At 40.7% G+C, this 18,641-nt stretch overlaps 1 protein-coding gene across 26 annotated transcripts in view; it reads left to right on the top strand.

Moving 5' to 3' along the window:
- cacna1ba (calcium channel, voltage-dependent, N type, alpha 1B subunit, a) overlaps positions 1-18,641 on the top strand; it is a 130,051-nt gene that overhangs the window by 26,439 nt on the left and 84,971 nt on the right. For all 26 annotated transcript variants that reach the window (XM_069522815.1, XM_069522817.1, XM_069522823.1 and 23 more), the window contains exon 4: positions 18,430-18,521. In XM_069522815.1, coding sequence (XP_069378916.1) covers positions 18,430-18,521 — 92 coding nt within the window. The remainder of the gene's footprint in view (positions 1-18,429; positions 18,522-18,641) is intronic.

The following is an 18,641-nucleotide window of genomic DNA, read 5'->3' as shown; positions in this document are numbered from 1 at the left end:
ACTGCTACGGAGCGCTAGTCGTCTGTTTATATAAGTTTATCAATATTGAATGTGTCGTGTGTCAAAGTTGTGCCAGCGAAACACGTCTCTGCAGATATGCTTTCAAAACTCAGAGAGACAGACAGACAGTTTGTGGAATTAGTCGGTAGATGTCTTCCAATCCTCCAATTCCTACTTCATGAGATTGTTTATTTGATATAAGTATAATCATAAGCCTCCGGGCCTCATCTGGTAGTTAACGAAATGAAGCAACCTTAATAAAAAAAATGTTGAAGCACTGTTATGAGTGTTCAGCTTCACAGCAGTGTTCAGCATTAGCTGCGTGTGTCTCATATCTTTTGGGATGAAGCAAGGGAGGGGGGGGGGGGGGGGGGGGGGTCCTCTCTGCTTCCTTGCTGTGGAAGGAGGAAACTGCTGCCACTCAGCATGATCAGCTTCAGTCTGTTTCAGCTCATCACAGCTGTTTCCAGGAAAGAGATGAGAAGGAGGAGAATGAGACAGACGCAGGCAGACAATCTCTGCGCTGATGTGTTTTTTTGCTTTTTCGGACTGATGTGTCTGAGACTGTCGATCGATTTCCTGGGAGGTGTCTCTAGCCCCCCCCACCACCACCACCACACTCCCATCACCACCACCACCTTCCCCGGGGAGCTGATTGATCTGAGAGCTGGTTGTCAGGGAGGGTCGGGACCCCGCAGGCAGCCAGGCACTGCTGTCTCCTCTCAGCTGCGAGCTGTGTCTCTCTGCATGCTACCTTGCTTACACTTTCATCTGCAGTGGAAGACACTCAGACAGCATGCTGGAAGAGTCGGCTCGTGGCTACAACGCTTGAATGACTGTGTATATATACAGGAGGATCAAATGAACCCATACATCTAACGTATTCTGGCCAAGTGCCACACCCAAATTGCACGTCCTGAATCGGCTCTCTCTAGAATTGGTTATTTTCCCCATTCAGCCATGTTATGTCTTTGTCTAGATGCCAGACACTGATGAGCATAGTTTATTGAGCGTGGTCTGTCATTATGTTAAGCTGATGTCCATTACATGAATACTGGCTTCGGCCCCAAGCACCGACTGAACTCAAAGCATTGATTTGCACTTACTGTCCGTCACAGAAATGGTCCAGTCTCCTTTTATTGCACCAGCACGATCTAAACAGAGGGACATGTTTGACGGTAGAAATATTGTAGCCCTGTGTGCACCAGCAGCTCCAGGAGGGACACTGGAGATAGCCATTTGTAACTAAATGTACTTGTATTACTTCAGAGCAGCAGATTAACGTGTCCATCTCACACATTTGATCTTCTTTTTCCCTCTCGACACTCTTATGAGGAATCTGTGCGTTGGGGCTAACACGCGAATTGGACAAACCTATAACAAACATAAATGAATTTGTTGGACGGTGCTTTGTGGGCTGCGTTTTGTGGCACAGCTAAATTTGCATAATTGTCTTTGTCACGTGCAACACAAAATGTCAGAATCTTTGTTAAAGCAGCTGAGGGATAAAAACATATTGGCAGAATTCTAGCTGCTGGCAGAGAGTTTGATGATTTGATGTATGTGTAGAATTTAGATGATTATTGATAGACATGTTTAAAGCACAGAGAGCTGAATAAACCATGTTTCATAAGAAATAGAATCCCTCTTCTCAATGTCCAACTCTGCTGTTATCTTCTACTTAAAGGGACTTCACTTTTGCAGTTTGAGTTAACTAGTACATAGCTCCTGTTTTTTTGGACTGAGCTGTTTTCTTAGCCTGTGGTAATGCTGGTGGCAGTTTTCTATCTGACGCTGCAAAAGTGACCTGCAGTAAAGAGCAGCTGACATACAGATATAGATTTCTGGGATTACTAGATAGGTGGTTTTAACATGTTTTCAAAGTATGATTACAACTTCTTCATCCTCGGTGAGACCATGGCAAAGCCCACTCTGTCCCCCACCGTGATCACACCTAATTCCTTTTTTACATTTCAGATGAGCTGGGAGGCTGTGCATTTGCCATGTGCATAAATACACTCAGAGTATTCATGTTTTCATAGCTGCAGGCAGAACGTCCCCCAGAGTGTTCCCAGAGAACTTCCTGGGGAATCAGGAGCCTACAAATACGTTGAAGAGTATACACACACACACACACACACACACACACACACACACACACACACACACACACACACACACACACACACATACACTCTCTCTCTCTCTCTCTCTCCAGATGAGATCACAGAGCCTATGAAAGCAGATAGCCTCTCCACACAAGTCAGGTGATCTGAACAAAGTGAAACTATCTTACAGGCCCGATTTCTCCCAGCAGTGAAGTAGTTATGATGTTGACCACTCCGTAGTGATAAAGATACTGTATTGTATAACAGAGCCAGATAGTGTTGAAACTTGAATCTATCACACTGTCATGGTAGAGAAGAAAGTGGAATACTTTTAGTTTACTGTGGCCCAACTCATTGATTACACACATTAAACATGTGTTACACGGATAATATGTGATGTCTGAGATCATGAAATCATAGTTAAGTGAAATAAGCCATTTCCATGCAGCTGAGGCAATACAGTGCTTGTCCTCTCCACGACATCTGCACAAAGGCTTACAGAGATATGTGGCCTGAGACTTGAGACATTTCTTTGAGCTGTATTTACAGTGAGACATTTGTTACAGCTATTATTAAAAATATATTCCTGGAGCCCATCAGCTATTGATGCCTTCCGGGAAAGACAGCGGGTATCCGCGTCAAATGTTTCTCCACATGAAACTCAAACTGTGATACTTTTTGTTGGTGTTTTAGGTCAGAAGACATTTTGGATAATGTAACAGCTATCTTCATACAAATGCTGATAAATTAAAAAGCATTTCACTTCCGCATCTTCTGCTCTCCAATCGGACAGTTTACCTGCGAGCCTGCTCTAAGTTGATTGGTAAAAGTACAAATTAAAACCAGAAGGCTTCCGGCCCTAAAATCTTGTCCTGGAATATGTTTATAGAGATTATTAAAAATGTGCAGTAAAACATTAAATTAAGTCTGTTAGCACTCTTGGCCAGTCCTTAAGAGGCCCCTTAAGACTACAGAATTCTGCAGTCTTGTAACTAAGTTTCGAGCCACGTGTTGGATCTAATAAAGACTTCATCTTTATTGACTGTACGACGATAACACCTATTGAATTGTAGGCTACAGTGAAAGTGAATACACAACAATAATAGAACGTCATCAGTGTGCGACATCCATCTGCACATTGGGAAACAATGGAGGATGTGGACTTGGTCGCGACATCATTCATTCAGTGAATCATTTCATGCTGCTTTCCTATTGGTTGGCTAGTTAGGTTGTAGCAGCAGTAACATTGTGATACGGTCATCCAACACTTCTCACACTGTTATTGTCTGTCCCAGGCCCCGAGGTCACGTCGCTGAACTTCTCTCACAGTGCCATGTAGGAGCAGCGGTTTGGAGCCATGACATTAGATCTCACCACGTTTCTGTGACGGTGATCATCTTTCGTCTGGGACAGCCCACAATCACTCAGCACACCAACCACAAAGCACCCCAAGTTGCAGCCACACCCACTTTACGTTACTTTAACTGCCGGCCTTCTGTCAGTGATCCAGTTCATTTTATACATTTCTTTTCAGTTTGTCTGATTTTATAAAGACAATATTAAGGCAATTGTATTTAATGATTTGGTCGTATAGTAAATCGCTGCTTGACTGTACATGTATAGATATGAATGTGTTTATGTCAAAAACACACAGAGTGTAGTCTTTCTTTGAGCCAGTGCTTTTCTCCTGGCTGTTTGTGTGTGATGAGATCAGTGGAGCCTCCTTTGTTACTATGGCGACATCTCCAGTCGTCTCCACTGTGGCTTCCCCTCTCCAAGCGTCCTCGCTTCCCCCTCTCCGTCTCACTCTCTCTCTCTCCGTCTCGTCATCTGTTGGCTTTGTATCCTTCCTAACCTCCCTGTTCTCCTCTCCTCTTCATGTCATCATGTCTTCTCCTCTACTTTTCAGATTCACAGTATGAGCTTCTATACATGATTGTTTAGAAAGGAGGGATGACGAAGGTGTAAAAGTGATTTGTGATCATCATGAGGCACAAACCACAATTACATGCAAATATCAATTGTACGTTCAGATGAGGAGGAACAAATAAGGCTTTTACTGCCACCCATTGGACAAGAGAACACCAATTAACAAAATATGTTTATACTAAACGCACTAATGCATTTGTTACAGATTATACTAGAAAATCATTTATCAAAATAGACTAATTGTATTATATTGGTTTAGTTGTGGGAGCTTGATTTCTACAAAATAAACCAAATGTCTGACAGAATTCTTTGTGAAATCTATAGATTTGTGTGTCCTCCACTGCAATGCTTGATGGAAGGGCAACACATTTAAAGCAGTTACACGAATCAATATTTGCCCATGTTAACAGTCAATAGTTGGTTAATCATTAACACTGTGAACTATGGTGGTACAACAGCTATTTAAGCACTGAAGTGATGTTTGCTGCTGAATCAGAGTAAATCAGAAAATTAAAGAACAGATACACGTAACCACTTGAAGTATACGTCGAATTACTCAAAATCATGATTTCATTTTAAATTGTGGAGACTGGTTGATGGATCAGCACTAAACAAAGCCAAAACAATAAAATGTTAGTTAGCCTGTGAGTTGAAAACATGAGTAGGTCACAAAAATAAATGTTGCAGGAGAGTTTCTTCAAATTATTTGGGGAACGTAATAGGCCTAACTTACAATATGCGTTATATAACACATTTTTTTCACCAAGTTAGTCTAATCTTCAACAACAGCCTCTGGCTTGTTGCTGGGCTTTAGGCTATTTTTCGCTTTTGTGGGGCTTTGAATTACTCTTTAATTACCACAGTTTGAAAGCAGAGCAAAGAAACAAGTACCTCATCTACATCTTCTTTGGCCTGTTGTATGTTTGTTGTTTGTGTATTTATTATTTTGTATAGATTTTGTGCTGTTGGGTCTCACCCTCACTTTGTTTCATCATCATTCCTCTTTTCCACCCCCTTCTTTCTTCACTCGACTGTTTGTCCTCTCTCTGCTCAGTGGCACTTCAAAGACCAGAGATTAAATGGAGGTGAATCATGAAAGTTATTGAAGTAAGCAACAGCAATTATACTCTATTAATATGAAAAACCTTCATTAAGCAAAGACCCATATGAAGTTAGGAGATTGGACAGGGTCACCCGCAGTCTAGACACTGTGTCTAGATTCCATGGAGGTCATGGTGGTGATGGAGAGGAGCTGGGTTGCACAATAGATCTGAAAGACACATCGGAGAACTTGCCACAATATATTTTTATATATTTACGTATAACCAATGATAACGCATAGAGGAATAAGGCAGAATGTCAGGGAGGAATTCTTCCTTTGTGGACTGTAACCAAAGCTTCATAGGGATATTCAGGGGATAAAAGAAAAGTGCAGTCAGAGCAAAGCAACAGATGCAATTTTAATCTGATTTGTCACCGAGCCTGAACCCTAGAGCTCCCTCTCTTCTCCTCCATGCTGCTGTGGGATGATATTTTCTTGGGCTGGAGCCAACTTTAAGTATAGTGCTGTCATGAATATTCAACTGAATATGAGATTTCGGGGTCAGTCAGAACACAGAAAGCAGCACTGAGCGTTCAGCTCTGCTCAAATCAAAACACTACATCAGGCTGGATGGGCTTTCCCCTGGGTGTGAATAAACATTTCACCACTGCTCAGTGCCCGAGACCGATGGTCAAAATGTTCAATCCGAGACACAGCCACATGTTATTCCTCACAACATATAAGAACCATGCCAGATCTATAGAGTATATAAAGATTTGTGTTCCTATACATTGATTTATGGGTCAATAAATGCATTAATGCACTTTTGTTTTCAGAAATTGAACTGAAAATGGTCTGTGGGTAGCAGCTGCTCAACTCACCATGTTTCATTAAACGAAGAGCTTCTCTGTGCCCCCACTCTGCCATACAAACCAGTGTTGTGTAACTATGGGAACACAAGACAAAAGAGTGTTGCACTGTGAGGTTAACTCAGTGGTGCAGTTTGCTCTGAGATCGACTACAACCCAACCGGCTGCTGTTGTTTGAGCTAGCAAGTGACTCATTGCGGAAATAACAGTGATGTCATATCATCCACTATGTGTATAGATATTGGTGATATGTATACTGTAAATCTGTGACAACAGGAAGGCAGCTGAAGTAATGTTTTAGGTTTCCTCCACGTGGGATTTCTTATTCAAACATCTGCCCCATTGGTAGTTGGTGTCCATTGCTCTTTGTGTCTCTTATACTATTGGCTAAATAGAGTTAGGGGATTTATTCTAGGGGTCTTATATATAACTTATTCTGTTGTGTATATCATCTTACTCTGCTTGTATATGCTTCATAAAGGGTGAATCTGTTTCCTGAATCTTGTATACCAAGTGCACATAGGTTATATGAAAGGAGGATGGGGATGAAGTGCATCACAAGCATTGATCTTTCTAGCAACTGGATCATTTGGACCCCATCGAAATGTAAAGAGTTACAACAGTTAACATCTAATTTGGTGTCTCCAGTTTCTGTAATATTCTCTATTCTCTTGGGACTGTTTTTTACTCAAGCTCACATGTGATCAAATAGTAGTTACAGTTTCATAAGTCCAGGAACATACAGACATACTATATCTCTTTTCTCTCAGTCACCATACTGGAATTTTATTTAACCTACATCCACAAGTTTATTCTGAGATTATTCAGTTTCTATTCTTTCTGTGTGAGATCATGTATGTGACTGAAGATTTATATTGTGGCCAACAGACTGGAAGCAGGGGTAAACAGCCAAATTGCTCTTTAACGTTACACATCGTTGGTATACAGCTCACACTCACATCAGATACATCACAAATTGCAATACCAGCTGCATGATGGCTCAGCTTAGACTTACGACTTGAATTTTTCCACATCTTGGTTGCATAATTTTAACCACAGACAGTTTTTAAAGATGGATGATTCGTCAGTCCCTCCAGCTTTACAAAAATAAGCTAAAATATCCCAGATATTGGCACTGCCATCTTGTAACTATGACATCACCTGGAGCCAGAGTCTGCACACATTGTGGAGGGGAGCAGCAGTGTCGAGGTGCCACTGATACATCTACCTGATGTATCTACCAGTCAGTCAGTCTCAGTACTCAATCATCACCCAGTGTTTTGTAGAATCTAAACTAATTAAGACCAAACTGGTCAGCAACATGAACACCTCAGCATACATCACTTTGATTACAATGTCCTAAAATGACAGAAACCATTTGGGAATATATATATTTGACTTTGTAAGTACTTTTTCCCAACTTTAAGGAGGCAGGATTTATGACTTATTCTGCAACCTGCCACCAGGGGGTGATTGAGATGTTTTGGCTTCGCTCTTGGGACATTTGCACATGTGCAACTGATGCCTTTGTTTGGCCATCTTACCCAGATCTCATTCTGCAGCATAGCTTATAGTGGCTCTCTCTGAGGTTTCTACATTATTTTCCCCTGTTAACAGTTTTTTTTTTTGGGCAGTTTTTCTCTTTTCCTTGTTGAGGATTAAGAACAGAGGAGGTTGTATGTTGTTAAGCCCTATGAGACGCATCGTGATTTGTGAATATGAACTATACAAATAAAATTTGATTGATTGATTGATGCTCTGAGAGTGCGTTACCAATGCAGTTTTATCATGAGACCATCACAACACATCTTCATTCTGTGTGTATTCCTCTTTTGCTGAAGCATTGGGATGTTGAATCACACACAAAGAAAGTTTTGTTAAAAACAGAATGCATGGGCATGTGTACATGCATATACAAACATTTGTGTGTTTTTCCACATACTCATGTGTGAATACGGTGTGTCTGCTTATAAACATGTGAATGTGTGTGCATCTGAGTTCAGTGTCTCCTCCTGACATAATTGTGCTGTTTTCCACCTCACCTGCTGCAGTGTGCTGCGAATGGAGCTTCCACGTTGGGCTTGTGCAGGATGACGCCGGCTGAGTGTGTGATGTGATGTTCTTTTCCGCAGGCACAGTGCGGCAGTAATTCAGACTGAATATAGAGCCCGCCTGCATGTGTCACTAAACACAGCACCGGCTAGGTGTGTGTTGGTCTGCCTTTTACCTCAAAGCCAGTAATTCCAGAGTCAGTAAACCACCCTGGAATGCAAATAGTGAGTTTGAATTCATGTAGAATGAGTTGTTGGACAAACTGGCAAATTAAATCGACAATTAGCCGCATATTAAGGCCTTGTCTCCAGGACACTGCTGCTGTGTGTATCAAAGCATTCAACAGGTAAGGGCAAAACCATCAAACCATCTTTAATTCAGTGTGAAGGAGAAGCAGTGCATTAGACACGGTCGGTGATGAAACAGCTCAGCAACCCTGAGCAAAGATTTCAGCTGTGACGTCCCAGCTAAAGCCTCTAAACACTTTGTTTGCACCACAACCCAACACAGATGATTTCCATCTCTCAAAACATTGCAAAATGTATCATCATCAAAATCATGTCTTGTAAAGAATTTAATGGACGTGACAGGTCTGGAATATGATGGCTTATCAATACTGATCAGGACAATGACAAGTACTGTACCCAGTAGAGTTAAAGATACTTGTGCTTGCTTTAATGAGCGGCTGTGGCTGAGGGGTGCAGCGGTCGTCCTCTAACCGGAAGGTCAGCAGTTTGATCCTCAGTCTTCCCCATCTACATGCCGAAGTGTCCTTGGGCAAGATGCTGAACCCCGAATTGCCCCTCATAGAAAAAAAAGTGCTGCTAATAGATGCACTGTATGAATGTGTGTGTGAATGGGTGAATTCAATTTTCAATTCAATTTTATTTATATAGCGCCAATTCATAATTTACATTATCTCAAGGCACTTTACATTTAAAGGTCAAGACCTTAAAACAATATTAACATAGAGAAACCCAACAGTTCCCACAATGACCAAGCACAGGCGACTGTGGAGAGGAAAAACTCCCTCATTAACAGGGAGAAACCTCTGGCAGAACCAGGCTCAATGTGGGCGGTCATCTGCCTCGACCGGTTGGGGTGAGGAAAGAAAAGTAAGGGGGGAGGAAAGGAGAGATGGGTGGAAAGCGGGGGAGAGAAGAGAGATGAGGTGGAGAGAGAGAGACCGGTAACAATTTGGCACCATCAAAATCAAGGCTAACCATAACAATAACAATGTATAGATCTACAACATGACTAGATATATTAATAAATTGCTGAGTTCTTGTAATAAATGCAGACAATGGTGATGGTGGTCGTTGTGGTCCTGTAGTCCCGGTGCCGGAGTTATCTGAAACGAGAGAGAGAGAAGAGCCAGAGGGACTATGGGAGGACAAAGTGACACTTTGACATGATGACATGTTAAAATGAATAAATAAATAAATAAACAGGTGTGGGGGGGCAGAGAGACAGACAGACAGAGGGAAGTGAAGAAGTGCTCAGTGCATGATGGGAGTTCCCCCAGCAGTCTAAACCTATAGCAGCACAACTAAGGGATGGTTCAGGACTCACCTGATCCAGCCCTAACTATAGGCTTTATCAAAAAGGAACGTTTTTAGTTTTACTTTAAATGCTGAGACAGTGTCTGCCTCCCGAACCCAGAGTGGGAGCTGGTTCCACAGGAGAGGAGCCTGATAGCTAAATGTTCTACCTCCTGCTCTACTCTTACAGACTCTTGGAACCACTAGAGACCCTGTGTTTTGGGAACGAAGTGATCTACTTGGATAATAAGGTGTTATCAGCTCTTTGATATATGAGGGGTCGTGATTGTTGAGGGCTTTAAAAGTGAGGAGCAGGATCTTAAATTCTATTCTAAATTTTACCGGGAGCCAATGTAAGGAAGCTAAGACAGGAGTGATATGATCTCTCCTTCTAGTTCCTGTCAGCACTCGTGCTGCAGCATTTTGGACCAACTGGAGAATCACAAACTGTACTGTAAAGAGCTTCGAGTGGTCATCAGGACTAGAAAAGCTCTATATAAATACAAACCATTTATTATTTATTGTTCATTTAATGCTACTTCATAATTGTACTCTGACAGGTAAAGTAACTTCAAGATCAAGCATGTTGTTATGATGTGGGAAATTGTGTCCACTGTATCTGGTGTTCAAATTAAGATTAAGACACAGAGCAGTGGGCAGCTATGGAAGTTAGGTGCCTTGCTCAGGGGCACTTAGACAGTGGGATAGGGAGAGTCCATCAGATCCAGGTCTTGTCCATCCTCCAGTCCAGGTATGTTTTGCCAGTCTGTGGACTCAAACCAGCGATCTTCCATTCTGATGTCCCTCTTTTCCAACCACTCGTCCATCGCCGCTCCCTTAAATGGTTAAGTCATGAGTACACCACTGTTGGCTGTGGCCACATGGAAACTAATATCACCATTACTGTTAGTGTTTAGCAAGCTAGCAGACAGGCAACATAACACATGTAATATTGAAACTTTCCTCTGATGTATTGTGTTATAAAATCTATACTTTTACTTTCCATTTTAACAAAAAAAGAATTGCGTGGCCTCCAGCATTCTTGAAAATATCACAATCCTATATAAAGGCAGCATTAATCTTTACACAGTGGCCAGAGCCAGACACTTTTCATAGGAGCAGTCACTAACTGGCACAGAAATAGAATCTACTAATAGTCAAACACTGTGTTTATCAAAAATAGGTGATAGGTGGACTATGTGCAAGCACCAAGAGAAAGGCAGTCATCTCATTATTTTCTATTATTGTTATTTTCATTAATAATATTTTATAATAACATTATTAGCAGCTTTCAGTAATCACTTTGATACCTTTGTTCTTGATCCATCCATCCATCATCAATCATCCATTATCCATCATCCATCATCCATCATCCATCATCCATTATCCATTATCCATCATCCATCATCCATTATCCATTATCCATTATCCATCATCCATTATCCATCATCCATCATCCATCCATCCATCCATCCATCCATCCATCCATCCATCATCCATCATCCATCATCCATTATCCATCATCCATCATCCATCATCCATTATCCATCATCCATCATCCATCATCCATCCATCCATCCAAAGCTGCAAGTGTGCCATCAGGTGATTTGTCAGCACATGTCCTGCTCAAACGTCCTCATGTTATTCATACAGGACCTGATATTCATACATTGTTGATTATGATCATAGCCTACAAGAAATTTGGCAATAAACAAGCCATAAACATCAGAACACTATCAGACCGAACAGTCCTACCCACAGCGTAATGATTTTTACTCCTGCTCCGCTGTGGGAATACATCCACACTCTAAGGCTGATCCCTTTCAGACCTGGAAAGACATGGATGTGTTCTTGGTTCTCTTGGCTCCCAGCATTGATTCATTCTTCGTATGTCCCAACTTGATAACAAACAAAACTCAATAATTTACATTGCACTGAGCCAAAACAAACCGATTTCATTCCCTCCTCCCTGCTGCCAGCTGATACTGATTTACATGGAGGAGCACCTGCAGTCCCATTGACTTGTGGTGTGGTTCAGTTCAACATCTCCCTGGTCACAGAGAAAAGTTGATATGACTCAAAGAACAGAGACTCAATAAAGATGATTAAACATCAGATGTTGGGGGTGTGGTGAGGGTAAGGTTCAGATTAAGTTAAAGTGAAACATCTACGCCCGGGCCTTGGGATCTAATGCTAACCAGTGCAGCTGGAGATGCATGGTCACTCACTCATTGCAGTAACATTGCGTGTCTGGAATCTGATTGTAAACACACGGAAAAGCTTCTGGCTTGTGGTAGAAACCCTTGTCACTTATGGTTGCGTCTAGTAACCTTAATGCTTAATGCTTGAGTGGTCAACACTTCATTTTCTGTTGGTGTGTCATCACATTCAAAGCATCCTATTGTCAAAACACTGATTTGCTGTGAAGCAGCTACAGGACATGCAATCTATTTGTCATAAACAACACCATTATTGCTTGACGTAAGAAAATACTTCTTAGGATTTGCCTATCTTGGTCTTGTTTTATGGGCGTATGGCAGAATAAAAAAACAGTGATTCTGAAACTTAAACAAACATAGAAGTTAAATAATTTATTTTTGAATATATAAAGTGTCCATATTGGCCATGAACAGGTTCATAATTATGATTTGGGGCTCTATGAGAATCACGTTACATGCTGCAATGCTAAAAACAAGCAGTGTGTGATGATATTGCCATGCCCCTTACCAAGATACTTCCTAATCAGCTGTAAATACTGCTGTAACCATGGTTATAGTGCATCAGTTCTACCGTACCAATTGGGACTATAAACAGACCACCTCCTGGTTCCACCATAGTTTCTACTCTTTCAAATGATCTATTCATAGGACTTAAAAATAGTTGTAACACCTCAGGAAATGTCTTGAGCTTTTTATTAATTTATCTGCAGAGAACTAGGTCTTTCTAGGTTTATATCAGACAGATAGTTCACTGATGTTTCCAATTTTATTGTTTTTTTAAATGTATACCTATATGTTATTTTATAAATGTTCTGATCTGCACTTATTTAAAAAAAATGTACGCTGTTCATGCAAACCTAACCTCTCCATGTTTTGCTTCGGTCTTGTGAAGTTTGATATACTGTACAGTAGTATTTTTTTCTACAGCAATAATTGTTTCCATAAAACCATTCAACTGTTGTGTCATATATAGTTACCATTCTGCTCTGTCTCGTCAAAAAAAGAAAGAGACAGTTTGATATTCTTTGTGACACAGGGACTACGTGCAGGTCAAGATTTTGAACAACTATAGCTGACAAGTGAACATGTTAGCCTGCTGGGAACACTGCAGCACTAATAAATCACAATAACTCAGAGGTTTCTTGTATTTCCCCTGTACAGTGGCATTTACCTTCCCCCCTAGAGTTTTGTTCTCAGGATTGCACATCATTTCATTCAATAAAGAGCTAGTGGAAGGAGGCTGAAAACCATGACTCTACTGCAGAGCGCTTTGTAAACTGGCAGACTAGGTTAAATAAATAGAGGCTTTGCTGAATGCAGCGATTGCATGTAAATGAACTGACTGCTGTTTCACATCCTGGTTTGTTGTTTTAATGAGGCTGATGGAATAATAACATATTCTTACATCCGGTAAGGATATATTGAGTCCCTACATGTGACATAATCCAAGGCCCAGAACAAAAGTCTCTGAAATATCAATTACCGGTAATGCACTAAAAACTAAGATGGAAGTAAAGTTTATTAAATAAATTCCCAGAGCAGGGCATTTGCAATTACAGCTCCTAAAATGTGGAACAGTGTATTCTGAGATCAGACAGGTGACATCTTACCTCAGAAGGCTTCTAGTTTGACATATGAGATGCGAATGCACGCTATTTTAAAAGTAAACAAACAGTGAATGACCCAAATGCACGTTGATGTAGGCTCAGGGCGTGTGCACGCACACTGTCCGCTCTGTCTCAGCTGCCGCTGCCTTCTTTTTAAACCTGAAAACCAATAAGAAGTAATTGCAGAGGGTTTAATAAGCGCTGGATGTCGGCCAAACAGTCGACTACTCATTTAAGTCTAGTACTTTATTACATCATGTTTTGATTCTGATAAAAGAGTTTTGATTAACAAGTTGTGATCTGCTATACATGCTTATTTTAGGATCACTGGCCTCGGATTCAGAACAATATGAGCATGATGATGAGTGTGTGTTTGTTTGTGTGTGTGTGTCAGTCCCTTCTCAACATGCTCCGTTGATGTGTGTGTTTATGCTCAGCTCGGGTGTGTCCAGCAGTAGAGAGCAGAAGGTCGTCCTTAGTGATTTTTTATTTGCAAAATAACAACAGATTACATCAAGAGATGCACTGATTGCACAAAAGAAAAATCACACATTCCCACTGTGTGACAAGCTTAGCTAAGTTAACCTACCTGGCTCCAGGCTGTAGCTTTAACCTCAGACACAACAGTGGTATAGATATTAATAATAATTGCATTTATTCCAAACTGCCTCTTCAAACGATCATTTTAATGGTTCTGAAGATGAGAGTATCTCACCATGCACACCAATGGTTTGGTCGTAACAGATTCATCATTTAGATCTTTACTGATCATCATCCAGTACAGTTTGTCAGAGCTCCGTGGTGGTGCTGTCTCACACTGGAGTTGTGTGGCCCCTGGGGTTTTCAGTGTAAATAAACTCAGTCTCAGATTTGTGTGACGAGGAAAATGAACTGTACCACCTCTCTCTGTTCATCATGAAGGGATGCAGAGCAAATGACACACATTTGTTTGTATGGTTTGGCCTTTTAGTCCAATGAGGTATATTCTTCAGTGTGGTTCAGTGTGACTTTGATCTCATCATAAAGCTAAATGCATATTATGATGCGTCCATCTACTTTATTATTTATTTCATATTTTTTTCAGGTTCTGAAACAAAAACGGAAATGCAACTATATATAATATAATATAATATAATATACCATCAATCCTTACACTGACTGCATCAGCAAATATGTTTTGTAGGAAACATACAGACCCATTCAAATCAAAATGTTTCTCCATAGCTAATTATAAGCTAAGTTAGCTGAAGTAGCTAAGTCACAGCTGGTCACTGTCACCGTGTCGTTGCCCGTGTCATTGCTTCATTGTAAAACTCTGTCTCTCTGTCTGACCCATCAAATCATCCATGCAGTTTTTACTGTTGTACTGAAACCTGTAGCTACTGCCATATAGTTAATTGACTTCTGTTGGAAGTTATTATTGTTATTATCAACACATTATTAGCTGTGTGTTATGTTTTTGTATTTAGAATTTCTAAGTTTTGTGTATACAATTTCTTTGTTATTCCTGAAGGCTCATGTTATCTGTTATATTTCTGATGTTGTAGGGATACAACACATAAAATACATCAACATTTTGATACTTGTACATGTACAATTCACTAAACCTTTTTTTGTCTTCAGAGTCTGTGACTGGTTCCAACATGTCTGCCTCAATTGCTCAAGTATGACCACTTTCATTGTGTAGTAAATATAGGCCAAAAAAACCAAGGTTTGTGTTTGTAGGGCGAGCAGCTGAGGGGTGTGTGAAGATAAAGGCTCAGTCACATATTCAAATAGATTGGCAGATAGAAAATGAGTCAAAGGTGCAGAGCTACATCCAAGAATTTTCCTGGTAAAACATCTAAATATGAGGAACAGAGATGAGTTTTTAAGGTTTATTCAAAGTCAGAAGGGGAACTTTAACAGTTTATATGGTGGAATGTAAAAATGTGAGAGTTGTTTCATGGTGTTTATTGCTGGATATCATTCATTTAAAAATAAAAAGCATATTTGTGTTTCTCCTTGTAAACATTTGGTGAAAGGCCTGTCAGTCATGTTTATCACATCAGTAGCTGAAGGGATTTAGTTGAGTGCAGACAAACACTAAGGAGTAGGGAAAGGGAGGGAGGGGAGGGAGGGGAGGGAGGTGAGATACTGAGATACATGATACCTGCATCTGTGTTGTGTGTGCACAGACTAATTCTCCTCCAGCTCGCTCGGTCTTAACTTCTGCAGATAGTGAGGAGGCAGCAGGGACGGTCTTAATCCTGGATTAATTAACAGAGGGAGAGAGAAGACTTCGGTGGAATAATTACATTTGTCTCATAGACGCAATAGACTGACTGAACATTTTGCAGATGTGCTCATTATAAAAATGCAGCCTATAAGTGAACATATTTGAATATATGATTCAATTTCATATCAAAACATCTAGCATTCATTTATCACCCATGTTTGGTTGCTTTTGCATAAGAGGTGGTCTGCTGGTATGATCTTGGAGTAAAAATAAATAAATCAAACATAACATGGAATCCTTTATAGCATTCCATCTGCAGCTCTGTTGTGCTTATTTATAACTGTACTTTTTATACAACATTTTGATTGTGGCCTGACAGGAATAGTGTCAGCCTTCTTCCCTTTATGTGAACTTAAAGATAGGGTTGGTAATCCTGGAATCCTATCAGCCCTTTTGTCTCAGCTCCGCCCATATGAACGTGCACTGTCTGACAACTGCTGGAAGCCGACTTTTTCAGACTGACTCGCTAACTTCTGACTATTGTCTCTGCTTGAGCATTGTATGTGTGTCAGCCTCTCTGGCTTGTGAACACTCGCTTAGTAATGACAGGTATGTGACTGAATTAGTGCAAATGAAATGATCGTTGTCATTAACCTGCAGTTAAGATGAGACAACTTCCAGGGAATAAAACAATGATTCTATCAGCTGGGCTGTCTGTGCCACTCTTAGCCATGTTGGCTATGATGCAGTTTTGTTATTTGCCAACTGAGAAGAGGGTGAAGAATAAGTGTTCTAACCATCTTCATGTTGTATTTTTAGAATTTTGGACACAGGGATGAGACTTGTACATCACAGAAAATATGCAAATAAAGGAGGTGTCCATTTGAAGTTACGAAGATTTCAAGACAGTTTGTGGTGATAAGAGCAGACGCTGATGTCCATGTGCAGAAAACAAAATCACAGGAATCCTGTGGAGGATTTGTTGTTGTTGTAAAAACGTCTGAGCAGAGAACCCCCCGTTGCGTTGTTCATGTCTGAAAGGCAAATTGCGGAGAAAGAGCGGACCCAATTTCCCGGTGATCCTTCGCAGGATATTGTATACAGTGGAAACCAAAACTAGTCAACCAGCCAAAACTAATCATGTTCTTTAAAGTCCTCAGTGGAAAAGAGCTCAGACATTGCAATTGTGTGCTTGTGCTTGTGTGTGTGTGTACATCCTGTCAGCCTGGTTATGTGCGTGCAGTGAGACGTAGAACATGACAGTCCATCTGCAGCTGGAAACACTCGCTCCAGTGTGGTGATGCTGGTCGTTCCCTGTGGAGCAGCTAGAGGAAGAACAGAGGAGGTTTCAAGCTCAGCAGCTCAGTGTATTACTGCGAATCCATCGCTCCTCATGTTCTTCATCCAAGTCTTCCCCCTCACCCTCCTCCTTTCTATGCCTTCTCTCCATTTTGTTACGACTTTCCATTTGAGGCTTCTTTTCTCTTCTCTCTTTCTCTTTCCTTCTCCAACCTCTACCTTCTGCCTCATCTTTTTTTTTGCCTCCTCTGTCTCCTCCCTCCCTGCTTCCTTTCCTGCCTTGTTTTCTTTTGCCACCTTTCTTGATAAAGTGAGTGATGAAACAGTAAATGTAGCTGTTTCAATTTCAACACACTGCCCTGCTTCTCCATTTATTATTCCATCTTTTTTACCCAGAGTTTTTACCCTATACTCTTACCTTCAATCCATCATCACTCCCTCTTTTTCTTTCAAGCTCCTTATTCCCTCTATCATCTTCTCCTTTTTTCCTCTCTATCCCTCCCATGCCTCTCATTCCACTCCACATATGCTTTATGTGGTTTACATTTTTGCACCTCCTCAGATCCTCCTCCACTCATCACACTGTCCTCTGCCGTCTTCTTCTCCGTCCTTTTCTCCTACATTCCTCCATCTATGCTCTTCTACTACTCCTTTATTTTTAACCTCCACTAACCCCTCAATTAAATTCATCTTTTTTCACATATCTCTCTACCACTCCTTCATTTTCATCTTCCTTCCTTGCATCGGCCATCTTTCATTTTACAGGATTTGCAGTAAGCGTCTCCACTCCGGTTTAAAGAATCTGAACCTGTACATCATTCACTTGTGCATAATCAGTATAGAAGACTTCTGAATAAAGATTAGCTTGTGGAGGTATGTTTTTCCTCTTTGAAAACAACTAAACTATTCACAGTTATCGTTGTCTGATACTTTTCACTATTATGTAAGGTCACATTTCATGAATGTTTATGTAAACAAAAAAAAGTGGTTATGATATATTTTTACTGAAACTTTGAATCTGACTCTTCTCTGAGTCATAAAATAGTCAAATCTCAAACTGAAACTAATCAAATCTAACTGACTTGCACACAGCAGCTGTGTCCCAATTCAGGAGCTGCAACCCTCAGTGTCTATGATTGTTGCTTAGGTTTCTGACAGATTTGAGATCAGAACTGCTTCGGGACCCTTTTCTCAGAATCAGAATCGTTTTTTTATTGCCAAGCAGGTTTTCACACACAAGGAATTTGCTGTAGAGTAGTTGTGCAAGTATAAATATTAAAAAAATAATATTAAAAATACTTTAAGCACCAGGGGAGGGATTGTGCAACATCTACAGAAAGTAAAGTGTCAAAGTGTCACCCCTGTGAATCTATGTTTTACCATCCTTTTCCAATAACAAATCAATCAAATGAGAACATCTTAAAACCAACGTGTCACTCCCTGTGTACTTGAGCTTTGCTGCATGCACCAACAAATGAGTAAATGCACAGGGTTGGTTACTGCTCAGCTGCTGGGATCTTGACTCCTTGCTTGATGTGTGTGCAGGATCCTGGCCACCGTGGGGGCTGATTTTGATCTGAGAACACTGAGAGCTGTGAGAGTTCTGCGGCCGCTCAAACTGGTCTCTGGCATTCCAAGTAAGTTAACCTCACGACTAAGCACATTTTTTTATCACAGTTATTGTAATGACAACTAATAATAACATATCACTGTCAGTATCAGGGTAAGGTTGTGGTTAGCTTGGCTTAGCATGAAGA

Source organism: Paralichthys olivaceus, chromosome 4, assembly GCF_024713975.1.
Source record: "Paralichthys olivaceus isolate ysfri-2021 chromosome 4, ASM2471397v2, whole genome shotgun sequence".
Taxonomy (NCBI): Eukaryota; Metazoa; Chordata; class Actinopteri; order Pleuronectiformes; family Paralichthyidae; genus Paralichthys; species Paralichthys olivaceus.
This window is presented reverse-complemented; position numbering and strand designations above follow the sequence as displayed.